General features: G+C 39.7%; 1 protein-coding gene across 2 annotated transcripts in view; it reads left to right on the top strand.

The window, feature by feature from the left end:
* RANBP3 (RAN binding protein 3) overlaps positions 1-26976 on the top strand; it is a 61189-nt gene that overhangs the window by 7339 nt on the left and 26874 nt on the right. The window contains exons 2-7 of one of the 2 annotated variants that reach the window (XM_059870183.1): positions 7871-7926; positions 16416-16619; positions 21970-22006; positions 22091-22177; positions 24678-24749; positions 25915-25980. In XM_059870183.1, coding sequence (XP_059726166.1) covers positions 7871-7926; positions 16416-16619; positions 21970-22006; positions 22091-22177; positions 24678-24749; positions 25915-25980 — 522 coding nt within the window. The remainder of the gene's footprint in view (positions 1-7870; positions 7927-16415; positions 16620-21969; positions 22007-22090; positions 22178-24677; positions 24750-25914; positions 25981-26976) is intronic. The other variant, XM_059870184.1, reaches the window with a different exon arrangement.

Genomic DNA, 26976 nt, shown 5'->3' with positions numbered 1-26976 from the left:
TCAGTCACCCCAGGACACCTGTGCAGGGCCAGGAGTTGGACTCAGTGTTCCTAATGGGTCCCTTGCAGCTTGGCATATTTTATGAAATACACAGAAGGTGAGCAAACTGAAGCAGTTTCTTTTAGACTAATCAGTGTCATTTCTTTACCAGACTTGCAGGATGCTGACATTGCTTCTGTGCTGTTTTGGTGGCAGGGGCGAGGGGTTGGAGGTTGCCCTCATTCTTTATGCTACTTGTCTCATGGTAGCTTTTGGACAGATGAAGGTCTGCTGTTACTTTTGAGAGAAAATATGTCATTCACCATTGACTGTCTGCAGACTCTAGAAACAAGATTTTTTTTCCCTTTGGTGACTTCAGATGGATTAGTGGGTGCAAAGTTAGGCTGAATGACCTGCCCAAATAATTCACACCCAGATACCATAAAGAGCTATTTAACTGACTAGACAGGGTTATCTAAATGTTTAATACTTCTTGTGAACACTTTTTTGAATTCTTTATATATATTTTATTTACATTACCAAATAGTTGCCCTGTCTCATGGCTTTTCCCTCTGATATGAAAATAAGGTACTTTTTTCTTTTCTGACTTGTAACATTTGCAGAAGTATCTCTTTTCACCATGTCAGTTTTATTTATCATGACATTTCTTCAGAAGATTGGCCATAAATTTTCCAGTTGTGTTTCTTGTTGTTTATGACATGAGATATGGCTAGATTGTGCTTGTGGAGGTCTTTCTGCAGATAAGCTCTTAGTGGCAGCTTGCTCTTTGCTTTGAGTCTATTTTCAGCTATTGGAAGAGAATCTTGTGTTATCAACATCTTTTGAATTTTATAATGCTACAAGTCATCTGTATCTCTTCATATGTTAAATTTAGCATGATTATTCTGCTCTTCGTAATGTAAATGGAGAAAAAAAATCCCCAAGAACATTTTTTTGTGGCCTGCAATGTTTCAATAAGCATAATTAAACCTAACTTTGAACTTTTATTTTCTTGACTCTTAGATAAGTGTTTCACAAATGACAGATTACCACTCTGAGTATTTTAAGTCACTTAACAGCCTAATTGCTGTTCTTTTTAACACTCATTTGTGATTCACAGGTACACTTTTTCTCTCAGGTGATGTATTCCAAAGAGTTACAGTTGGAGTAGCTATTCCCAACTTGTATGCTTCTGGTGTTGAAGAGTGCTTCTTGAAATTGAAGCAAGGACTTGCTTGCCAAGGATTTGCACTGTAGATTTCTTTTTTTCCCCTGCCTCATGTAGTTTTCCGTGTCATCAGGCACTATTCCATCTCTAAATGTAATTTGGAGTAAATTTAAAAAGAAAAGGTGTTTGAAACATTTTAATTCTTAGCTATCAAAATAAATTCTTATCTTAATAACGTGACTACAGCAGATCTGGTGAGGTCTTGAAAGTTGTTTTCATGCCATGGTTCCTTCTAAAATTTAAAGATTAACCTGAATTGTCAAGACATTTGGTGATCTGGGTTGCATGACCTGTGAGGAGACTGGGTGTGTTCAGCCTAGAGGAAAGAAGTCTTCAAAGAGGCACATCTGGAGCTTATCAGGGTCTTTGAGGATGTTGTTGGAGAGACAGGCCCAGGCCCATCTGAGTGGTGTATGTTGAAAGGACAAAGACAAAAGGTGAGAGGTGGAATAAGATGTTTGGACTGGAAAAAGGGGAAAGGTTGGATTTTTGTGGTGGTGGTAGGTTTTTTCACCATAAGTACAGTCAAGCAGTAGAGAAGAGATTACCCTGGGAGGCTGCTCAGCCTCTGTCCTTGGATGTTAAGACCAGACTGAATAACCTGTTTAACCTGGCCTGACATCATAATTGACCTGCTTGAAGCAGGAGATTGGACTAGAGACCTCCAACTTGATTTATGCTGTGTCCTTATGGCAGAGGCAAAATGGGCTGAGCAGTGAAGAAGGTGACTGCTTTTTTGGCCCTTGTCACTGTTGTGCCATGAGATATACTCTGTGGCCCTGAGAACTCTACAGAGATACACACTCCTGCAGGTGTTTATTTGTATTTTCATAAGAATCCATAGTTTGGGTTGGAAGAGACCTTTGAAGACATCTACCCCTCCTCCCGCCCATCCCCATTGTTCAGGGACACCTTCCACTACACCAGGTTGCTCCAAACCTCATCCAATCTGGCCTTGTTGCCAGGGATGCCATCCACAGGTCCATGAAGTAACTTGTGCCAGGGCCTCACCACCACTGCAGGGAAGAATTTCTTCCTAATATCTCATCTAAATTTACCTTCTGTCAGTTTGAAGCCATTCCTCCTTTTCCAAAGTCCCTCTCCTGTGGAGCCCCTTTAGGTACTGGACCAGGCTCTAAGGTCTCTCCAGAGCCTTCTCTTCTCCAGGCTAAGCACCCCCAGTTCTCCCAGCCTGTCCCCAGAGTAGAGGGGCTCCAGCCCTTGGAGCATCTCTGTGGCCTCCTCTGGACTTGCTTCAGCAGCTCCACATCCTCCTGTTGTTGTTTCCCAGGGCTGGAAGCAGCTCTTCAGATGGGATCTCACCTGACTGGGGCAGAGGGCAGAATCCCCTGCTGCCCATGCTGGGCAATGAGCCCAGCACAGGGTGGGTTTCTGTGTGCCAGTGCCTGTGGTCGGGGCACGTTTAGCTTCTTATCCACCTGCACCCACAAGTCCTTCTCCCCAGGTCTTTTCTCAATCCTTTCTCCCCTCAGCCTGTGTTTGTTCTTGGGATTGCCCTGACACATGTGCAGGAGTTGCACTTGGCCTTGCAGAAGTTCATACGGTTTGCATAGTCCCACCTCTCCAGCTTATCCAGATGGCATCCCTTCCCTCCAGCATATCAGCTGAACCACACAGCTTGGTGTCATTGACAGACTTCCTGTGAGTGCCCTCCATCCCACTGTTCATGTCACCAAAATTGATATTAAGCAGTGCTGGTCTCAGACTTGGTCTCCACTTGAACATTGAGCTGTTGACTGCAACTCTGAGTGCAGCTGCCAGCAAATTCCTTAGCCAGGGAGAGGTCCATCTGTCCAATTTAGAGACAAGGCATCTCCTTCAGGACAGTGTCAAATGTTTTGCACAAGTCTAGGTAGACTGTCAGTTGTTCTTCCCTTGTCCACCAACACTGTAAGACAATCATAGAACCAAATTTGTCAGGTGTGGTTTGCTCTAAGTGAAGCCATGTTGGCTCTCACCAATCACTGCCTTATTTTCTATGTGCCTTAGCAGAGTTCCCAGGGTGGAGGGTCATGGAGGGTCTGCTCCATGGTCTTGCCAGGTGCAGAAGTGCAGCTCTCCAGCCTGTAGCGCCCCAAGTCTGCCTTTTCTTCCTTTTTTGTAAATGGGGTTATGTTTCCCCTTTTCCAGTCACTGGGAACTTCCTCAGATGGCCACAAATTCTCAATGCGTGGAGAGTGGCTTAACCACTTCCTCTGACAGTTCCCTTAGCACTCATGGATGCATTTCATCAGTTCCCATGGACTTGTGCACCTTCACCTTCCTGAAATGGTCTCAAGCCTGTTTTCCTATAGTAGGTGGTCCTTCATTCTGCCAGTCCCTGCTGCTTTCCCCTTTTATAACTTGGTTTGGAGCACTTCTTGGTGAAGACGGAGTCAGAAACATCATTCAGTACCTCAGCTCTCCATATCCATGGAAACCAGGTCTCATGTTTCCTGTTAGAGAGGGCCCACATTTTCCCCAGCCCTTCTCTTATCACCAGTGTACCTACAGAAGCTTTTCTTGTTGCCCTTGACCCCTTGGATTTTTCACAATGAGTCATTACATGCTGCAATAAAGGTCTGACACTTTGTGGCTGCTAGAGTTGCATTATGTGAGTGAATCTTTTGTTTAGCTGTAGGAAATATGGTTGACAAGAGAGAGTTTGCTGCAGCTACTACTGGTCACACATCTAGGTTAAAAATCTCATAGTAAATAATATATATGACTAGAAGATGATATCTCTGCATGAGCTATGGAAGTAGTATTTTCTGTTTCTGCATTTTGATTTCCACAGCTTGTGAAGGAAGCTCAACAGATTTAATAGTACATGTTTTTCTCACAGCACATAGGGCATTTATTGATAGTTAATGACTTGATGGTAAAATGTGTTAAATAAATTTAGCCTGTGAAATCCAGCTCTTGAGGTTTTTGTAGTTATTCGTGCAGGTTAAAATATCTGTAAAATGAATAAACTGCAGAAAGGAGTTTTGTGGATTCAGTTGGTTTTCAGTTGGGGATTCAATTTGATTTGACAGCCTAAAACCATTCAGGTTTGTATGGTTCGAGATCTGGAGGTTGGAGAGGTACTATCTCTGATGCTAATTACTGAAGTTTTGCTTTCCTTCTTAGATGCTTGGACTTCATCTGAATACCTTTTTCAAGACTGACTTGGTTAGAAAATTGACATTTCTCCAGATTTTTGTTTTGCCATGTTTCTATCTGCTTCTCTGAAGAAATAAGACAAGTCTAATCCTCAGTTTTTAAGAACTGTGTGCTCTGACTGCTCATCTCTTAGTGAAGGAGACCTCATGTTCTCTTGCATTTATTCCTACCTGAAGTTTGAAGGTAGAGGGTTTTTCCTTCATATGTATATATATGTATCCGTCCATTCCTTCATTTTCTTTTTAAGTTGCTGACAGTTTAGTGGACCTGGCAGATCTGTTTTATTGTAGGTCATCCTTCAGACACCCTGGTATAACAAAAGCTTGAGAACGTGACCGTCTGGCCCAGATGTTGGCTAGTACAAATAACAGTGGAATTCTTGTTTTGAACCAGCACTTGACTGGAAAAACCAAAGAACTACCTAACATCTGCATTTCTGATCTGCAAAAATAAAACCTGGTATGGGGGTTCTTCAGTCGATGGAAACAGGGTATGTGAAGTGCTTTTGTACGAAAAACATTAAATGCTAGAGAGTTCTATGTAAATGCATTTGAAAATGTGACTAGAAATAGGAACCAAAATCTGGAGCTGGACATTTGAATGGGAAATTTGGCACTAGAATTTTTTTACCAAGTGCAGAAATGGATGATTGAGGGCAGTATTACTTTGCTTTTGATGTCTTCAATGAAAATTTTTACCCAAAATTTAAATAAGGCCTTAGAAAAATAGACAGTATTTAATGAAGGTGATCTGATTAGGCAATCTAGTGTTCCCTTCTTGCCTTGGGCTAGAATTAGAGAGTTGTTTTCAGCGCTGTGGTATTGTTGCAGACTTCAGAAAGGACACAAATGAACAAGTGTTCACTGTGTCTGTTCCTCAGTAAGCACTGGTACAGTTGTTAGCTGTGAGTGCCTGTTGTCTCGTCATCTCTCATGACCCTGTCAGTTAGTCTCACAGTCAGCAAGAGCAGTAGAGCAGTAGTGAGATTCTTGGACCTTGAATACTGGATGACTCTGTTCCTTTAGTGGACAAAGACTACCAGATGTTGTACCAGTGTTCCCTTTTTCAGGTTGACTGATAAGCCTGGCCGCAGTTTGCTTTATTAGATCCTTTTGCCATTCTCATTTGTCATAGCTGGACACAATCTCAAATAGTTGGAGGTTTTTCTCTCTCTTTTGTTCTTTCATCAATTTATTCTTTTCCTTTGAGCTTTCTGCTGTTTCTGACATCTGTCTTCTTTTTTCCTGACTGCTTAGTTTTCAATCACTGGACTCCATTTTGTATTTTGTGTTACTTTGCATCAATTTCTCTCATTTCATCTTTTGCCAGCTGTCCCATGCTTTTCTCTGCACTCTGCATTGTTGTTGGATCTGTTTTTCTTAGCTTTCCTCTCTCTCATTACTTCAATCCTTTGTTATGCGCTTGAGAGACAAATAGATTTTGTTCAGTTCTCCTTGGTATTTGTGGAATTTGGTGCAGGAGTCTCTTGTAAGGTGTGCATGACAATCAAGTCCCACATTCTGGTAGATCTCCCTACTGATTGGTTTGGCAGAGGGCATGCTGCTGTAGCAGTAGCATTAATGAGCACTGAAGTATTGTCTTGGTCTGAAAAGACAGATGTCTGATGAGGAAGGCAGGAGCCTCCCCTGAAATGGAAACTGTAAACCCCCTCCCTCTGCATTGTTATAATTTTGAAATTAGGGGCTCTCAGGCAAAAATATGAGAGCAGGAATAACAGTTCTTTATTAGGAAAGAAAGTTTAAAAAATAAAATAAAAGAAACAATGCAGTAATGCCAAACAACACTGTCAGAGTCAGGATATTACCTGAAACCCTGTGGGTCAGGGTGTTGGTAGCAGTCCCATTAAATGGTGGCTGCAGTCCTCCTGCAGTGACAGGTGTGGTTCTGTTGAAGCTGTGATCCTGTAGAAAGGTGGCATTTTCCTCTGAAGATCCAGTGATGGTGTAGATGGGCCTGGTCTTCCTCTGGGAATCTGGTGGAAAAGGCTGACTGTGGTCTTCCAAATCTCTGATTGTATCCAGGTAGGAATGCTTGGCTCCTTGCTCTGGGTGGCACACCTCACAATGGGATGATGTAATTTTTATCAGTCATGCAGTGAGACTCAGTGGCCCATTAACAGAAGATATCTCCCCCGAGGGAGGATTAGTTGTGGAAAAGATAAAGAAAACTGCCCAGTTAACAAAAGTTAACTGCCCCACTTCTAACACATAGGAATAGAATACACGCCCCCATTTCCAACCTAAGACAAGTATACCCCATGGTATTAAGAAATAACTGTCACTTTGAAGTCAAGGTTTAAAAGCTTGGCTGTTGCCTCAGTGAAGCCTCCCAGAGGCAGGTTATACTCAGGCCGAGGGAATGAAAACGGATCCCTGGCTTGTTTCAACACACTCTGGGTTTTGGGACAGGTATTACATGTAACGGTCTATATTGTTTTCACTTCTGAAATGGATTGTCTGCACATTGCTCTTATTAATAAGCATTTTTAAGATGCAGCAGTATTTGATGGATAGATGAACTTAAAAAATAAAGGGAAAAAGAGATCAGGCAAAATGATGTCATAAGTAGCTTAGTTTCTTTTAATTTTGATTATTTTACCTTTTGTGGAACAAATTATGCCAGTCTTGCTAGATCAGTCTTGCAGTGTAGTGTTTTTTGATTTTGCTGGGTTATCCCTTTGAGTTAGATCCATCTAGAAAATAGAAGGAGGCTCTTCTATCCTCACAATTAAATGCACAGTTCTGGTAATGATTTTCATAATTTTGTGTTTGTCAACTAAAGTTTCACTTTTTCCACCAAACTGATCTAATATAGCAGTTCCCAAATTGTCAGTTTCATCCCTTTTTCCTTATATGGTGATTGAAGTACTTTACTGATTCTGCAAGATTTTGTGCTACTGTTCTTTTTTTTGGTGCAAGGTAGCTCTTGATAGCTTTATATTTCCTTTTTCTTTTATGCTAGCCTTTCAAGCTCTAAAAGTTTTAAAGTTTTAAAATTTTTAGTTTTCTTAGATGTCTAGACTTATTTATAAGACTGGATAATTGCTGAGGTGGAACTTTTAAATTTAATTTCTTTGCAAGTCTCGCTCTCCCAGAGAGAGGGGAAATCCCATTTCCAGACCTAAAGACAGACTGAAATATTGTACTCGTCTTTCTATACAAACATACAGGAGGGCTGCTGTCTGCATAGTGTGTTTGCAGCTTCTCTTCAAATATAACTCACAGACAAGATGCATCAGTTTGTTGAACTCCCTGGAATTCTCACCTCTGCTTTATCACACACACTCCCCCTTTTTACTTTTGAAGATCAAGTCCTTATAAACATCTATTACCAGGAACTGGTAGAAACAGTATGTGTAACTGAGATTTAACTGGCTTAGGGATTCATTGATGCTAAAAGCATCATAGAACATAACATTTTCATAATAGTCAATATGAATGTGGTTGGAAAAAGCTCCAATGATTTCTCTTTTTACAGAAAAACCTGCTATTGCCCCACCTGTCTTTGTATTTCAGAAGGATAAAGCACAGAAGGTAAGGAGATATTGATGTTTTTTTTTGGTTTTGTTCTTAGCCATGACTCCTTCCTTCCATGGTGATCAGCCCTTTGTATTGTTGTGAAGCTGAAGGTGGCTAATAGAGCATTAGCATCATTAATGGGCATAGGGCAAGCAGCTACTGAAGGGCTAAATGTGGGAAGATAGTATGGTGGTTTCACAATACAGGTAGCTTTTCAGACAGAAGATGGACCAATGTGGAAGAAAAAGTATGGTGAAGGTGTATCTTGAACACGTGTCAGAGGAGTGCTGACACACTCATCATGACAAAGCTACAAAATTTGTTTTTCTGATAATAGGGTTAAGATAAAGCAAAGAAAACTGGTCCAGATTGTTGCTTTTCACCTCAGTGTACTTAAATGTCTCTCATATCTTTGGTTTGTATGCTGTGAAGTGTCTAGTTACCTTGGGAAATGCTAATTTTGTTCCCTCATCTCAATATGGTATTTAATTCTGTCTGGTTAGTAGTAAAAGCTAGTAAGATTTATGTGGGAAAAAAATCAAGGTTACTCTTGTTTCTGTTGAAGATGGTAGGAACCAAGAGAAGTATGTGATACACTTTCTGTTGGATCACTGGATTGTTGCCTGTGGAGTCAGAAATGTTTAAATTTAAATACTGACTCATTTTTCAGTTGATAGGTTTTCTTTAGTTTCTTAGAACAAGTACCAGACTCAAGCTTTATCACGGGGTGCAGTAGGTATATTCCTCAGCAGGAGCCTGAAATAGTTTCTCAGTTTGGAAAGGATTTAAGTCTGCTGTCCTCCTAATATTAGCTAATCAAATTAAGTCTGCTAGAGTGTAAGTACTTTCAAGACATTCTTTTATGACGTTTTTTACAGTTACTGTTTACAAATACTGTGGAATGAAGGGAGTGGTAGTGTTTGCACTACCAATTTTGATCATGTTTCCTTTTAGGAAACAGCTCCCAGTTACCCACTGTTGCTTAGACTGTTCTGAAGTCCCTTATGAATTGCATCATGGTGAATGTTCTCTGCAGGTGTCCTTTACCCTGGTGGTGATCATAGCAGTGTGCAATCCAGGTAAAGTGACATGGTCCTGTGTCCTTTTTGTCTGGCCTGGTCCTCACATGGCCAGATAGCAGTTCTTGTACTCTCAAGTTCTTTTATGATGCACCTTTGCTTCTGCACCCCTTCAGCGGCCTCCATACTGTATGCCTTCAGCATTAAGCTGTGCAGACTCCTGCATTGGGCTGTGTGACAGTTCTGTTGCACTCTGATAGGTCTCAATAAAATATTTGTAAAAATATATTAATTAAAGGGATAATGTGTTTTAGGGCTAGCAGAGATGATCTAGGGAGGGACATCTGCGATTTTAATCTGCCCAGCTGCCTCTGAGGATGCTGAGGTGGTGCTGAGCACATAGCTGTATTCAGGACTGCCTCTGCCTCAGCACAGACAGAAAGTCTGGCTTTGTTGGGTAGAGTGTCTGTGGGTTCCTGAGCATCTTGAAGGCACAGGAGTTGGAGATAAGTTATACATTTATTTAAATGCCAAGTGGTGGTGGTGCTGTCATTGGGGCTAGCCACTGTTGCTTTGGGCATGGAATAAGTCTGGCTTGGGTGGGAAGTAGGGCCTGTTCCTTGAAACAGATCAGAGAGTCTAGTGGTAGCATCTGTCAGTTAGTTGCCAATTTTCAGAGTAATAACAGACATAAATGCTGATGCTGCACTGTGTGTTGTATGGAGATGTAGGGTTTTTAAAGGGGAAGGGGGAGTGGTTAATAATTTTAGTAGCTTTTATTGTAGTGTATTTGACACTGCAGAGAAGGACTTGTAGAAGCATCAGTGCTGTGCTTCTTGCAGTTTGATTGAATTAAGAACTTGTTGCTGGTGCCAGTAGTTGTTTTTTGTAGTATAGATACAGTAGTACTATAGTCAGAACATGATGCTGTGAGCCCAAAGTAACAGCATATATACTATGCTATATATGTCAGAACCTAGCATTCAGGCCACTTTTAATCAATTTAATTAAGGAAAAGTGCATCAGGTTACCTACTGGTTGAGATTTTTCACTGTATTTTCAGAAAGACTTAATAGCTAAGTGTTCCCAAGAAGGGTAAACTCCGTTACTGCTTCTGTAAAGGTGCTTGGTTAAGTGCATTGCCTACCACAAAAGACTGTCCTCCTTAAAGTTATCAGGGAAATCCTGTAAACAGAGGAATTTTTCCTTGAGCAATGTTTTGAAGAAAATGCAAAAGTAACTTCAAAATAGTTGTCAAACAGCACGCTACTTGAATGTGTAATTTCTCAATGTAAATTATAATTTTAATTTAGCAAAATGTCTGTCTAGTCAAGTCACTTTTTTCTGTAAGCAAAAGTGTTACTGGAGGCTTTTTAGTGCTGACACAGCAGTCTGACAATAAGCTGAGGGGAAGAAAAAGCACTGCATTGTGTATTCAGTTAACTGTCTGTGATGGTTGTTTATATGTTTGTCTACTATTTTTCCACATGAACCTGGATGTCCTGAGCAGAATTATTTCATTGCAGCATCTACACATCCTCTCAATATTACAGCTGGGTTGATATAATTCAGTGGTCTTACTGATTTTTCTGGAACTAACAGTAGTGTCTACTATTAAGTTAAACTGTTCTTTTTCCAGAAATCCTGACTTAAGTTTGTGCTTGGAAGGTGTCGGACATTTGGGTCATACCAACACCATGGAACACTTGAGGCTTGGAGCAGAGTGGCTGGAATGCTGGCTGGTGGAGAAGGACCTGGTGGTCCTGGTCAACAGTGGCTGAACACGAGCCTAGGTGTGCCCAGGTAGCCAAGAGGCCCAATGGTGCCTGGCCTGTACCAGCCACAGTGTGGCCTGCAGGACCAGGGCAGTGACTGGGCACTGCTGAGGCATTTCAAATCCTGGGTTCAGTTTTAGGCCCCTCAGGATAAGAAAGTCACTGAAGGGCTGGAGCACATTTAGAGAAGGGAACAGAGCTGGGGAAGGGTCTGGAGCACGAGGCTGATAAGGAACAGCTGGGGGGCCTCAGCCTGGAGAAAGGGAGGCTCAGAGGAAACTTTCTGGATCTCTACAACTCCCTGACAGGAGGGTGGAGCCAGGTGGGGCTCAGGCTCTGTTAGCAGGGAACAAGGGACAGGATGAGAGGAAATGACCTCAGGTGTTTTAGGCTAGGGTGTTTTAGGTTGGATATTGGGAATTTCTTCACTGAAAGGGCTGTCCAGTCCTGTCACAGTGGCCCAGGACAGTGGCGGAGTCTCCATCTCTATGGGGAATTAAAAGTTGTGTGGATGTGGCACTTGGGGATGTGGACTTCTGGTAGACTTTGTAGTGCTGAGGGAATGGCTCGACTCTGATCTTGGAGAAGTTTTCTAACCTGAACAATTCTATGGTTTTATGATCTTTTTCTCCACTAGAAACTGGAAAATATTCAGGATGTTCTAGGACAAAATTCATACTAGTCTGGAAACTAATTTTTTAACTGCATCTTCCAGCTAAGGATGTATACACTTGAATAAAACATCAGACCTTGCAATTTGACATGTTTATTTAGAGGGGACAAAAAATGCATAGTGTTTATAATGCTGCCCCTTAATGTTACCTTACATAAGGAGGTTTGAATTTTCTTTTGCAGTTAAAGACGCTTGAGCACGTCCAGAGAAGGGCAGTGAGGCTGGTGAGGGGCTTGGAACACAAGCCCTACAAGGAATGACTGAGGGAACTGGGGTTTAGCCTGGAGAAAAGGAGACTCAAAGGTGACCTTATCACTCTCTACAACTTCCTGAAAGGAGGTGGTAGTTAGGTGGGGGTTGGTCTCTTTCACCAGGCAGCAACTGCTGGAACCAGCGGACACAGTCTCAAGCTGCACCAAGGGAAAATATAGGATGGATATTAGGAAAAAGTTTTTTATGGAAAGGCTGATGAAATTCTGGAATGGCCTGCCCGGGGAGGTGGTGGAGTGGCCATCCCTGGATGTGTTTAAAAAAAGACTGGTTATGGCACTTGGTGCTATGGTTTAGTTGAGGTGTTAGGGCATGGTTCGGACTCGATGATCTTGAAGGTCTCTTCCAACCTGGTAATTCTATGAATTCTGTGAAAAGATACGATTAGTCTGTCCTGGTTTTCAATTTAGATGTCAGTTAATGGTGGATGTCAAGTTTGTAGTTACTAAATATGAGTGAGTCTGCATTTTCATGATTTTTGTGTCTCCTTAACTATTTGACTACTGTTTTTTACTTGCAAATATCTGAATAGTAGCACTGCTATTCGTGTTTCTGACAAGCAGAATTCCTAGGCCTGACACCAGTTGGAAAATTGCATCAGCTTAAAGCTCAAACTGCTGAGATCTGAAAGCAGTATGAAGTCTGAACCTCACTATGTTAGGCATGGAGTATTTCTCTTACTCCAAGTAACTTCTTTATGAGCTAAGCTATGCTTTTCATAGCACTTTCTGAAGTAAATATTTAAATTGATGGATAAAAGTTGTATCTGTGTTTAATATTAGACACTTTGATGTTTCTGCTCTGAAACTGATTTTAGCTTCTGCCATAAAACCATTTCATGACAAGTTTTTTGCCATAGGTTACTTTAAGTAGTTTTCTGAAGTTCGCTTTTAACGTGCATTTCTGAGGTGAAAGTATTCTGTCATTTTTGGATTGACACATTTTTAAGCAAGTATATTAGCTTAAACAAATTTAATCGGTAGTAACATAAAGAAACACTTTGTCCAAAAATGTTTTTAAAGTAGTGTTATTTGTTCTGTTAGTATGAACTGTTGGTAAACTGGTCATTATTGATTGTCATCGCATAGGATCATTATGACCTCCCTAGTTACAAGTATAGGAAAAGGTAAGATTTAAAATATTTTGCACTTGAAAACACCATTGTTTATGATGTAGCTTGTGCCTTGTCCTCCTCCCTCCACCAGCCTGTGTTGGGGTATTGGTAGAATATAGAAAAGAGCACTTCATTTCTAGTTTGTTGTATAACTAGTTTTGATCAGTGTACTGCTTTCCATATGTGAATTGATAATGGTGGCCTTTTAAGATTGACTCTGAAAGAAGGTAAGTTATGTGATACTTAGGTCATGTTCCATACCAAAGTGGTACAAAGAGTTTATCGGGTAACTGGGGGTTCTAAATGCAAAGGCTCTGGATTGAGTAAGGGTTTATGTTGTTAAATTGTTCTAGCCATCATCATGGTCTTAACTGTGGAGTTTTAAAAATAGGTATAGAGTTGTAAAAGTGATGTAGGTGATTGTAAGATGGCATTCCCAGGTAGCCTGAAGAGCAAAATCATGAGTTAATTTTTAAATTTTTTTTTAAAGATATGTAAAGTAGGGGTTAGTTGAAGTCCTTCTTTGATGCAATGTTATTTGGAAATGCTTGGGTTTTGGTGGTTTGGGGAGACGAATGGCTAGAAAAGATTCTTTATGCTGTGGCCATGGCTTACAGGTTTAGGATAGTGACAGAGAGAGAACTGTGAATGAAGTAATTTGTGTATGGAGAGGCAGAGCATTCCCTTTCCCAGTCTGTTTCAGCATTGTTAGCATGAATACCCAGTGGAACTGTACTGTAAGTCCATAGTATACTTAAGGAGTTAAAATTTGTGCTTAAGAGGTCATAATTGTGAATACGTTGCTGTACTTAAAAGAACAATCATGAGAAGGTATTTGGAGAGACAGTTGTGCAGAAAAATCTTGGAGGAATATAGAGAGGCTGATAAAGGTTATTAGGCGTATAGGCAAGAGTTGTCCTTGGCTCTAAGCAGGTAAAAAATATGAAACGATATTCTGAGAGTAGTCTTTTTAGGCCATTGGATAGAGGTGCTGGAGTGAGGAATATGAAGAAAGAGGTTGCAAATGACTCAACTTAGAATTGGGAGGAAAAGCTGGTCCAAGAGTGCTTGTTCCAGTTCCAGTTATTGAAAAATAATACTATTTCCTTGCCTATATTTGGTGACTGTAGTATCATGTGCGTCTTAGCTTTTATTTATTCCTTCATGTCTCTCCTTATTTTCTGCAATATAGAGGAAACCAAATCTCCAAGTAGATGTATTTAGTCTGGGTGTGTTATTTTTAGTTTTAAAAAAATAGAAGTTGTTTGATCTGGCTGAGCAAGGTGAATTTGTGTAGTTTGCTTCCCGATATTATCAACTCTCCCTTGGTCTTTGCCATAGTGTTTAAGAGGCAGGAACAGGTTTCTATCAAGTTCTCCCTAGAACTGTATTTTATAATGAATGTTTTCTCTAGAGAGAGGAGGCTCAAGGAGGGACACGTTTCTCAGACAAAATATTCCAGCAAAAAGGAAGAGAGTGAACTGTTCACCAGCTCCAAAGAACACCCAGAACGAGCTTAGATCAGAATTCATGAAGCTAAGAGACTAGGAAACACTTTGAATAGTATGCATGACTAAGGATTAAAATTAATTTTAAAATTGACTTCACAGTTTCCTTTGGATATGCTTTTTTGAGAGCAAAAAAGCAGCTGTACAAACATCTGCCTGGAGCAGTTCTGGTTTGATAAATAAATCCTTGAGTCCTTTGTTGGTCTTGTTTTCCATGACTTAAACCATATACTATTCACAAAATTCTAAAACTTGTAGTGGTTTTTGATTAATATACTTTTTCTAATAATTTTATTTTAAAAATATATTTATTTATTAGCCATGAAATTCTCATCTTGGATTCAGATTTTTCTTCATAGAAGTGGTGATTTGCAATAGTTATTTTTGTTTGTTTCTTTTGTGGGTCTTGAAGCAGATATTCCAGTCTTGTTTAGGATAGAGGTCAGATTTATACTTATTTCCAATTTTTAAAATGCTTGACAGCAAGTATTTCAAGTATTACAGGAGTTATTGAAATCTGTTGGATGTTTACTTAGCCTACTTTAGGATATTCTAAACTGTGGCGATATCAATTACTTGCAAAATATTTTGCCAATTCCAATTTTAAGGTCTTAGCACAAGTGTGCATTGCATGTTCTTGCCTGTTCTTCATTACACGCAATTTTCTAAACTGTACCTAGAAGTCAGTATAAATTTCTGGTAAGGCTCTTTTTTTTATGTATGTTGGAAGTGCTATGGCCAGTTCCAGGTAGCCTTTTCCTGCTGTTCTCCCCAGATGAAAAGGTAAGGATAGGTGGCTAGACTGCTAGATTTTATTAAATGTTTGGTGAAAAAATGTTTCTTTATCTCTTCTCATTGTTTGGGGTTTTAAGTTAGTGTTTGGGTCTGTTATTAACAACTAAATATTAAAATGTTAGATAACTTTGACAGTACAAAAACCCAGCACCCTGAACTTTTACCTGATACCCATAGTAATATCCCCATAAATATATTTTTACTATTTTGACCCATAATTATAGTGATTTGTTGCGTAATAAAATTTTATGTATTGCTGGCTTTTGTTACCATGACAGGGCAAGTGTTACTTGAAGAACTTGGCTCTTAAGTCATGCTGTTTATTTTTCAGGCTTTTGCTTACTTTCTTGCACAGACCTGGGCAATGATGAGCATTTTTAGTCTCTTCGTTCTACCAAGTGTTTTCTGGGAGCAAGCTCAAGTTGTGTCCTTTTGAATGTCATCTTTTTCTTACTGCTTAATTCTTCAGATACTTCGCCATAAGATGCAGGGAAGCTCAGGCCACAGATTGCAAGTGCACATCCTTCGTCTGCATGTTATCCCTGGACTATAATTCAGTCCTTAATCACAATACAGTTGTTCGTGCTTAAAACCTTTTTATAGCTTGTTCATTCTTCAAATGTATACAGGATATGATAATGTTAACTTTTCTTGTACAGGCAGGGATGTGCAGCATTAAATGATGTGAAGGAGTGAAAAGTCTGTGGCAGAAGTTCAGCAAATACCAAATCCCATTAGGGTGCACTAGTTATCCAGTCACCTCCCTCCTTGAAATAGATTGAAACTTGCTAATTTATGAAAAAAACATTGGTGTTGCTTTTCAGATAATTCACCATCATGTAAATATGAAAGGATCCTGTGTCTTGTGTGCATGTTAAAATAATTAATTTCTGTAAGAGTTTTATAACCAACCTCACCTCCCTCAAAACAGGGCTGAAGAGGCAATGGAGGCCACTTATTTAGAGTAATTGTCTACTTTTTATATCTGAATCTGAAGGTAAAAGCTATCTATCAACTGTCCTTTAGTCCTTGAGAGAGGGGAGGGGTTAAACCCCAATGAGCGTGTAGCTGGCAAAATCCTCCTTGCTGGGGACACAGATGATTTTGGTAGCTTTCAAAAGAGTGCATTTGCTCCAACTAAGGCTTTTCTCAAGGGTGGGAACTAATTCTGTCGGCACGTTCTGTTACAGAGTTTTTATGTATCTTAATTGGTGTCTCAGGAACTCAGAAGCAGCTCCTTCTGTCCTACTGTGAAAGCAGTGAAAATTAAACAAATGGATCCTCTCACTAGGACGACCAATCTCATGTTGCAGCCTTGCATTGAAGGGACGTTGTCTTTTCTGCTCACAGTCCCCTGCAGAGCAAAAAGCTTTGTCGGATTCAGGCGAGGACCCCCAGGGAGAGGTTGAGCCCCCCTACCATGGTCTGGGTCACACAGAACCAGCTGGTGAGTGCGACTCTGAGCACCCTGCTCCTGCTGTGGCCTCAGTCAGTGCTACCCTGAGTCCTGCTTCTGAAGCCCAGCTTGCTCCTATTCAACAAGAACTGGCAGGGGTAAGTGTTGATCTACCAAGTACTTCTGCTGCTGAGGGGATTAGAGGAAAAAGTCCCTTCCATTAGGTGGAATCCGTTGCTGTTCACTGTAGGTAGTGCAAATCACAGTCTATCTGGTTCTTTGATCTCGAGTGTTAGTCTTCTCTAAACCCTGGTTCCAATTAGAAGAAGTGAAATTTGTGAGTCTCCCTAGTAGTGTCCCTGTAGAAGACACCTCCAGTATTTTAAAATTTGAAGTGTAAGCTGTGTGTTTGCTAAGGGCAAGAGCACTCCTAAATAAATGAGAAAGTGGGTCTATATTTGATGGATTTGCTTCAAGCAGTTAGAGGAGGACTCTTTGTTCCCTCTATGGGCCATAATGCTGCAGCTTGACAAAGTGAGCAGGTAATACTGCTTCCACTGGATATGTCATGCCAACCTGTAAGGTATTTAACAGATTAAAAGCACCAAGCGTCATAGCAGAGTTTTGGATTTGGGTGCTTGGAGTGGGGAGGAAATCAGTGTCTTGTGGAAAAGCTGTCAGTGCTCATAATTTGATTTTTCCTCTGGTGATGTGGCAAAATCTTTTCTGAAAGATTGGATGACTAAATGACTCCTACCATACAGTCTTTCAGAGCAACTTTAAGTGTTTCTAATCTTTCTGGTTGGTGCACTCTGTTTTCTTGGTGCAGATGAGTGTCGCTGTTCATTCTGGCATCACACCCTAGGCATGTACTCTTTGCTCAAGCTTTGTTAAGGCTGCTTCACCCAATACCTGAACCCTTTTCTTGCACTCGTTGGTTTGGGTTTTTTTTGTCCAAGAATTGGCCACTTCAAGTAACCCCAGTACAGAATGGATTGTCATGATAAGGTGCTAATAGCTGTAGGTTAAGCACCTCTCAGTGTTCAGACTGTTGCTTGATTAACTGCAGAACTCTTCCAGTTTCTTTTCTGAAGGTTAAAGTTTTCAAGGGTTAATATTTTAAAATATGGGTGGTAAGCATGTGTGGAGCTCTGAAAAGCAAATGGGAGTCCTGCAACTTTATTTGAATAAAAAAGGAGTGAGTCTGCTGGGCCACATGTCCCCACTGGGTTTTCTTTCTTGAGGTTCTGGAGGGTGCAGCCTTCTCTTTTTATCCCAAACTCCCGGCCGCATGTTGCCCTCTTCCTTTCCCCATTGTCTGAAGTACTAGGAAGGTATAGCCTTCCCAAACTGCCTATCGCATATTCCCCCTTCAAAGTGTCATTTTACCCCAAAGTTCCTAAGTTCAGGCTTGTGCTGAGTCCCCCACTTGTCTGTTTCAGGAGTTGGGCTGTCTGGGCTCCATAACAAACCTGCTTCTTGAAGTTAGGGGAGAATTAAGACCCATTTCAAAGATGTTAACACCCATACCCTCACCCATGGATTCTTTGTAAAGATGTTATCACACATCTTTCCTACCAAACATAGTCATGGACTTTTATCTCAGTTTTCTGTCATTTGAAATTGCAGTGTTACTAGAACTGTCCAAGAGAATGGTGTTAACCAGACTTTCAGGAACACAGCAAGAAGTGGTTATCTTTATCTTGTTCTTAAGAGAGCAGAAAATCATATCCCAGTTAACTGTGTTCTGAAAGAAATTTAAAACCCACAAATGCTGTTGGGGATCATATGCAGAAATTAGTGGCTGTACAGAACATCTGTTTCAGCATTCTTCTTGATTCCATTCAGTTAAATTTACTGAATTGTATGGTGCTCAGTTTGGGCATGTAACTGGCAGGCACCACTGGCAAGTACTCTTCAAATTATCCCAGTGTCTTACAGCAAAACCATCCCTTACCTTGAAATCTGGAGAAGGTTGATGCATCTTAAGAGTGCTTGTACTGGCTCATTGCAGCCAGTCTTCCCAGGGCCTGGGAAGATGGATGAGTTAAGACAGAAGAAGAGACACTGCATATTTCTTTTTTAGTTGTTTGTACACCCACTCACACATATTTCTGGTATGGCATGAATCTAGTGTGGCCATAGGTACAGCCCCTTGCAGAGCTGATGGTTATGTCCTAAGTCTTTGCTAACCCACACCAGCCTCCCGCAGCACATGGCCATCCCAGAAAGACTCTGCTGATTAAGAGGTTCTGGAATAGCTTTTAAGCAAATCATGGCAGTTCAGTAATGCCTGTGTATGTGCAGAGTGTCTGGACTGAAGACTTGCATTACTGTGCTCTGAAGCCCTTTTTGTATGATTTTTGCATCTTAAAATGCATTTTCAAAGATAAACACTTTCCCTGAATGGCTTTGACCTTTTCTGCTTTTCCCAAATTCTCCCTTCCTCTCCCTGTTTCTCCTCGCTAGTGTAAATAAACAAAACCTGACAATTTAGTTCAAGTTTTGGAGTTCTTCTCTTAGCTTGATGTAACAATTGTCGAATCAATGTGTCGAATCAATGTTTGTATTTAGTTAACTACTGTGTCGTATGCTTTAAAAAAGCAGTCGGTAGCGTTTATGAAGCTAATTTCCTTAACTAGAAATGTGTCTTAATTGTAGGAGCCTCTATAAATAAAGGCATATATGTAACTTTTCTCTAGCTGGATTTCTGAAAGCCGGGGACAGAGGGAATAAGTGAAAAGTGGCTTCTGCTCTTCAATGAGAAAATTCTAGGTTGGATTTTGCTGTTACCAGTTTGTGTCTCATCAGCATCTAAGTCCAAAGAACTGAATAGAGATAAACTTAATTACCTTGGTGGTTTCTTACAGGATGAGCTGGTCCTTGCTTTTGTTTCCATTTTGCGGAGTACTTATTTAAAGCATGTGTTACTGTAAAGTATAGACTGAGTAGGTTGAGAAGTGTAAAATGGAGAGGCTGGACTGCTGTTCGTTGTCACTAAATGTAATTTGCTGCTTTTCCAGTCTGTCAGGTTTGTCATGCATATATACCCCTGCTTTTTGTCTAGTGTACCCAGCTTCCTCTGAAGCAGCACTGGTATGCAATTCTGGCTGCAGCGGTGACTTAATTTATCTGTGGCTTCATAGAAAAGTGAAGCTTATGCTAATACAGTCAATCTGTGTACCTCCACGGAATCTACCTGGCATCTATTTATCCACAGGTACACAGTTTTAATCTCCCAAAACCTGGGCTAGGAAGCATGGAAATAACTTGGAGCAGATTCTCTGTTTTGCTTTGCCCTCCGTAGAGTACAGAGTAGGTTTTGGATATTGATGCCTGTTACCCACTAATCACGGTGATGGTACATTAGTTGTGCTTGTCAGTTACAAAATTACAATGATAAGATAATTTGAGGCCTCAAATCGTATAGGTTTGACTTTTGGATGTGTTACTTGAGCATTGAGAATGAAGCATTTTTAAGTTTTTGACATTCAGGTGGAAATAATTTGTTTATTTTTAAGGATTTTTTTGCATGTAGAGATCTGCAGTTCCACTCATGCAAATTTTTTATCAAGTGTTTTCTTTTTGCTTTCAGGATTTTTGATAAAAGTGGAAAAAAATTGCTTTTATATGTGACAACACTTTATGTGCAAAATGGAATAATTTTGAGTTCAGGTGCTGGTTGCTGAAATACATGATATCATGGTTTTCCATTTTAGCCTCATCTTTTGGGAAAGTATTGTGTGTTGGCAAGGTCAATGATTAATAAGACCACCTTCTGGTAGTACCATGGACTACTTGACTAATTATGTGGAAAGAACCACTGATCATCAAGTGCAGTATTAACATGGCTGGGCTGATAGGTGTGTGTGAATGCAGGGAGTTGCATTCCAGAACTGTCAGTAGCTTCTTATTCCCAATGCTAAAGGTTCCAAAAGTACTCAACTAGGGTGCTAGTGAGATAGCTATTTTTTTTAATGAATGTAAAACAAAGCAGAAAGGCCCTTAAAGGTAGTTAAATAGGCAAAGTGTAGTGTAAGTGTTTTTAATTAGCGTTTAGTGGAGTACTGATTGGACATTATTTTCTGGGTTCTAAATGTATGCAATGCTAAATAGAAAGTTTTTTACTTTCTGGTATTCTTACAGCCAAGGTATGCCTCAGATGTCAGTCCTGTGCAGATTTGTGCAGTCTTTTTGTATGTCTGCCTGTTCTCAGGTGCCCAAGTGGGCTGAATCATGGCGGAGAAGGAGTTTTGGGGCATCACTGGGCTCTGCCCATAAGCTGCCATTCTTCCATTTATGAGCCAATCTCTGAAGTAAGACTGAGTCAAGGAAAGGTGTCCATCTGCATGTCCTGGGGCAGGAGTGGGATGAAAGAGTAGTGTTGGACTTGGTAGACAGTCCAGTATGTCAGAGCTGTCTAAAAGGATGGTGTAGCCAAGGTTGGTCTGTTCCTCCAGGTAACAAGTTACAGGACAAAAGGATATGGCCTCAAGTTGAACATTTAGATTGGATATTGGGAAAAGCATGTTCCACAAAAGGTTTGTGCAGCCATGGAAAAGGCTGCCCGTGGCAGTGGTGGAGCCATCTTCCCTTCAGGGATTTGTAAGATGTATGGATGTGGCACTTGTGGACATGTTTTAGCATTGGGCATGGCAGTTCTGAAGGATCACTTAGACTTGATGATCTTAAAGGTTCTTGCTTACCTAAGCGATTCGATTATTCTAAGATGTTTTGTAGTGAGATGAAGATGTTGCAGCTGTGATCACCTTCCATAGTGAAAGGAATCTGGGGTTTTTTTTTTTTGGACGAGCAAAGGAGATTATATTAGTTGAAGAACTGGCAGAGAGATAGGAGGAAGGAGCCATAGAAATCCTCAGAAAATACATAAATCCTTTGTTCAAAGACTTTTTTAATATCTATGATAGTTGGTAGCCTGTGGTGCTTCCTTTTTTGTTCTAGTACTGTGGAAGATGTTAGGGGACTATCCATTGCTAATTCCAATACAATTCCAGTACTGTCATAATGGTTTATAGAACATGCTTTGAAAGGCATTCCTCTAATGCTATAATTTTGTTGAAGGAACTAATGTCACTTAGTAATTAGGTAAAGTGCTTTGAAATGAACTCCCACATAATGGGTATGTTTATGTTGAGCTTGAAACTTCATATTTTAACAATGAAACCAATTTTGAAAACTGTCATTTTCAAATTTTCAGTATATAGAAAATGTAACTGCAGTAACTGTTACACAGTCCCTAAAGACGTTAGTGCTTGGGAATCTTCCAGAATCTTAATTGTAAATGAAATATTTTGAATTAATTGCATTTGATAGTATCTGTGTGAAACTCTATGCCCACATATAAGTCCCAGAAGGTTATTGCTTTGTGTGTATAATTTACATTAAAGAAAAATTCTCCTAATTGATGTTTAAAACATTTGGATCAAATTGAAGAGACTGAAATGTTCAGTATGTGATCTTTCTTTGATCAGTGTAATCTGATTTCAGAGATCTGCAGATGGATCAAGTCCAGAAGATGGAGATGGTAAGAGATTTTATAAAATTAAAAGCTGCGAATGTGTGTCTTGCTTGGGTGTTTTGCATTTTCTCTAATAATTTTTTTCTACAGAATCTGATCGAGAGGATGGAAGCTACTGTCCACCTGTAAAACGAGAGAGAACTTCATCTTTGACTCATTTCCCTCCTTCTCAATCAGGTAAATGTTGCTACGATATTATATATGAGGGATGGTTTTCCTACCTAAGCATTCTTTTTCCAGTCTTGTAAGCAATCTTATTACTGTCTGTTGTGCTTTGGGTTAAGACCACAGCAGCCATGTTCTCACGTTAACAAATTTGGTGAAGCCCAAAGGAGCTTATAGATAGTTTTAAAAAATGTTTTCTATCTGTAAGTTTATGTGTACTTGTAGTTTCACCTTTTATTCTTGTGCTGTTAAATTGCAGAATTAACCAGAAATCTTCTTGATTTGTTGTGATCAGGTCACTTCTTTCCAAATTTATATAAGTGCTACCTTTTTCTTAGTTACTCTGCTGCCAGGGAAGTTTTTCAAGTCTCAACTTTGTGTTTTAGTCTTCTTTTCTCTTCTCCTGTTACTTTTTGAATGGGGGGGATTCAGTACATTTCTTAAGCACCTGACATATTCAAGAGAGAATGACCACAGCCTGTGTGTGTGGACAGTCAGGGCAGTGAATTCACTGGGGTAAACTCGTGCAGTTCACTTGCATGGGAATGGTCACGTTTGATATCTGTTCACTCACAGGAACAGTTTTGATTTGTGCCATCTCTCCTCACAGATCATATGAAGGTTTTAGCTTTGGTCTACGGTTATTTTAGTTTAGATATGTCAGTGTTTGAGGCAGATTTTGTGACTGCTACTTTATTTCTGCTGTCTTAAGTTGAAACAAAGAAGATGAAAAACCTTGAAGGAAAGAAGTAAAAAAAATGTTCCTCTCCTATGCTGCGCATTCTGGAGATGTGACTAAAAGGTGAAAGCCTAGTTGTTTTGATTTTAATTTGAAAGAAATAAATTACTGTGAAATCCAAAATGTAGTTGCTGATACTTCATGGGCATAGCATTTTAAATTCATGCACCAGTGCTAGTCAGGGGATGAAGCTCTTTTCTTTCAGATCCCAATTTTCTGGTGTGCAGCTCAGTGGGTCTCCAGATGTCATCCTATGAATTGGATGATCAGTGTTGCTGCTGTCTGTTAAGTAAAGAAATGCACAAAAATTATGAATATGGGGTTTTGTAGATTTTCTCTTAGAATAACTGTACGTGTATACCCAGATTCCCCATAATCTCTTAACCCTTGCATTTCGCAATGTCTTTGTCGTATAAGATTAGAATCTCTATGCTAACATCTCTTACGAAGTGGAGGAAAACAGTTTACTCAGCTCTTCCTTAGGATACTGGACTCCTGGGATATCCAGTATTTAACTTTCTCAAGCCTCTGCTTAGCTAATGAATTTTGAGAGGATGTGGTGATTTCTTCCTTGACGCCTTTCTTCTCTTCTGATGCGTGTTGTTCTCAAGCAGTGACATCTTTGATTGGAATTGCAAGTTTCATGAAGACCTGTTTGAATATTGTTGACATTATTCAATGGCTTTGGTTTCCAGAAAAGCTTTTACTTTCCCACCTTCTTTTTTTTTTTTTTTTTTTTTTTTTTTTTTTTTTTTGGTGGGGTTGTTTCTCTCAAGAATAGGGTAATTTTACTTACATGAGAACTTTGTCATGTTTAAGCTTACGGCAGACAATAATAGAAAGAGAGAAGGTGGAATTAAAGTAAATAAGAAAAAATTTTCAGACTTAATTATAAAAGGAAAATGTCACATTTTTTAGTACAGTGATGTTCAGAGATGAGCTTCATTTCTCTTTTCAACATAATTGAACTTTTTCTACAGCCTTATAAAAACTAAAAGAGCCAATAAATACTGTTATGCTTTTCTTCATGCAAAATTATCTGTTTGAGAAATCTGTCTCCTTCTGTTTGTCTTATTTTATAAACTGGATTGTGATTTTTGTATAACACCAAAAGTACTAGAACTGCTGGACAGGGTGTCAACCAAACTCCCTATTGTTTGCTTCTTTAGGACCCAGCAAAGTGTGGAAAAGAAGTGCTGTCCTTTGCCTGTTTTTTCAAACATTTTTTCCCTATGGTTGACCGCTGCTGAGGTGACATCTGACAGTACTCTGATGTGCTGCTCTCCTCTGTTTCTGTAGGAGTTTTGTCTCTGCAGAGTAGTTCCAACCTAAGTTGCCTCTTGGTGAAAACAGTGTGGTCCATCAGAGCCCAGATGTTCACTCTTATTCTCTAGCAGGCATTACACACCTTTCTGCTCTCTCTCACTGCAGGGGCGTTTTGAAGTGGTATTATACATTTTGCAATGCTATTATATATACTATAGCACCACTTTTAATTCCTAATTCAGATACGATTCAGATTGGGAATCCTGTATTTATACAGGATTCAGAAAAAATGAAATTTGTTCTTTCTCTATTTCAGGAGACACTGAGAGGATTTTATGGGCAATGGCTTGTTTGGTACTTCAGATGTAATGCTGTTTTAATTTAGAAGAAATAAAACCAAAATAAAACAAATTACTAGAAAAATTTCTTCAGTTTGAAGTCTGGTAACTGGTTTATAATAAAGAACAACATGCACAACTTCCCTTTTTTCTTTTTCCTTGACTGCAGTAACAAAGAACAATGTCTTTATGCCGTCAAGCTTTTGTGAACCCTCTACAGGCAATTCTGACTCAGAACCAGGTGAGCGTCCTCATTTTTCTTGAAAAAATGTTTCTGTTGTTAATTTGTCATGATCTAAAGTACTCTGATACTTCAGAAGTAAGACCCTATCTGTGAGAACGGAAGTGATGATGGTTCTCATCTTAGAGCTGTTCTCTTGCTCACTTCATTGTTCAACATCACCATTGCTGGAGGTAATTAAAATAATATCAAAGTTGTTAATGCTTTGGGAGTGATGGTAGAATACTGCAGTATGACCCTTTCCTGCTAGCCTCACAATAAAACCTTTGGGAAAGTCTCATATGTCTGCTTCAGAAAAATGTTCTTTTATATTGAAAGCAAAACAACCATAAGGTATGGTCATGATTGTGTTCACTTATGGCCTGTGAACCCTGTGTTGATAGAACTGCTGATTTTGTTAGTCTCCATAGTTCTGGTTCGATTGTGTTGGTATCACTGTAATGCACATCAATATCATATGCTTATAACCAAGCACAGTGAGACTGTAAGATGCTGAGTTGTCTTATTCTGTGTACAGCTATTAAGTCCCTGAAAGGAAAAAAGTATAATTATTCTTTGTAAGTTATAAGGAACTCAGTTTTTAAGAGCTGAAGATTTATAAATTTTTTTGAGATTTTGGTATTTATTAAAAAACCGTAACCGTGGTGAGTGGGAGCAAAGTTTTTTATCTTCATACTACAAAAGCTAGAGTAAAAACTTATTATTACAAGAAACTAACATTAAGCAATTAAACTTAACTTAGTTTATGATCATTGGTAGTTAGATACTTGTTAGCAGCTGTCACATTCAGTCATAACTTTGATTGTTCTTTCTTTAGTTTGATTCTCACTTAAAACCTTTATTATCTATATTAAGTCCTTTGCAGAAGAAGCCCCATTTCTCTGGTAAACACAGTCTTTTTCCTGTTTCTTCTGAAAAAAATTTTGAACATCTTACTTGTGATGCCATGTGTTTGTCTGAGATGTATATTTGCTGTGATGATCACTGGAAATTCAGGTTTCTTTCAGAAGAAGAGAATTTGTTATTTGGAAAGCTCCTAATAACTTTGCATATTTATAGAACTTGTGGGTTGTTACAGTGGGGAAAACCTGAACAATTTTATGACTGAATGGCTATTTCTAATATGTTACAGCTTTGTCCTTGTAATTTTGTATTTTACTTCCAGAGGAAAAGAGCGGTGGATTCCGGCTGAAGCCACCAATACTTATCCATGGTCAGGCACCTAGTGCAGGTGAGTTCACTGTTTACTGCAACATTACAAAGAAACCAGCTCAAGCATTTTATTCAGTTAGTAGTTTCGTCAATCAGCTGTAGAAGGTGGCAATACCTGTGTGTCTGCAGAAAAAAAATCTTGTCTTCTCTGGGAATGTTGGGCCCATATCCACTGTGTAACGCGTATGGATGCATCTATGTTTTGCATTGGCTCAGCTGTGCATGTCTGAAGTGCATTTCCCAGCTGTCGCTGCTTAGCAAGCTTCTGGTTGTGCTTGGAGTTATCCTACAGACAGTGAATTTCGTTCCTTTGGTAGCAAGCCATAAGAAAAAGGGTGTTCAGCGAGTGCCTTGAGCAAGTTCTGGCCATTACTGAGTGTTTAGTCTGTGACCAGGCCAGGGCAGTTGCAAGTGTTAAGAGAGTGCCCACTTCTGCTCTCCCTGGCTTTTGGTGGCAGTGTAAGTGGCAGGTCCGTGATCATACCTGTTCTGTACTACAGGTTGGCTATGACCGAGTTGGTTTCCTGTTTACTGATGTAGACCCAGCCACTGTCAGAAAGATGTTAGTATTACAGCTCCTTGGGAATTTGAGGGGGAAAAAAATAAACCCAAAACTATATAGGCGATGAAAGCTATTATTGCATAACTAAATGGAAACTTCATTTCACTTGAAGGAAGAGTGGTAAATTTAAGAAAGGAACAAGCTGTTTTGAGCTTGTGAGTGTTTGAACTTTGGATAGCTTTATAATCCGATGTCATGCCCTTTTAAGATGGGTGACCTGAAATGGAGCTAATTGCTAATAGTGAGTTCTGTTGCAGTATTTTATTGGATCAAAAGTTCATCTTGACCTTTTTCAGTAAAAAAACCTGAATTTTCTGGGCTTGCCATAACCTTCTGCAGTTGATGTTACAATGTTTGGGGGGTTTTTAATTAGTTTGTTTAAGATCAGTTAGCTTTTTGAATCATAGCAGAATTAGAGTTGTAGTGCTGTGCATCTTATTATAGCAACCAAAG

Source organism: Haemorhous mexicanus, chromosome 29, assembly GCF_027477595.1.
Source record: "Haemorhous mexicanus isolate bHaeMex1 chromosome 29, bHaeMex1.pri, whole genome shotgun sequence".
Lineage (NCBI taxonomy): Eukaryota > Metazoa > Chordata > Aves > Passeriformes > Fringillidae > Haemorhous > Haemorhous mexicanus.
This window is presented reverse-complemented; position numbering and strand designations above follow the sequence as displayed.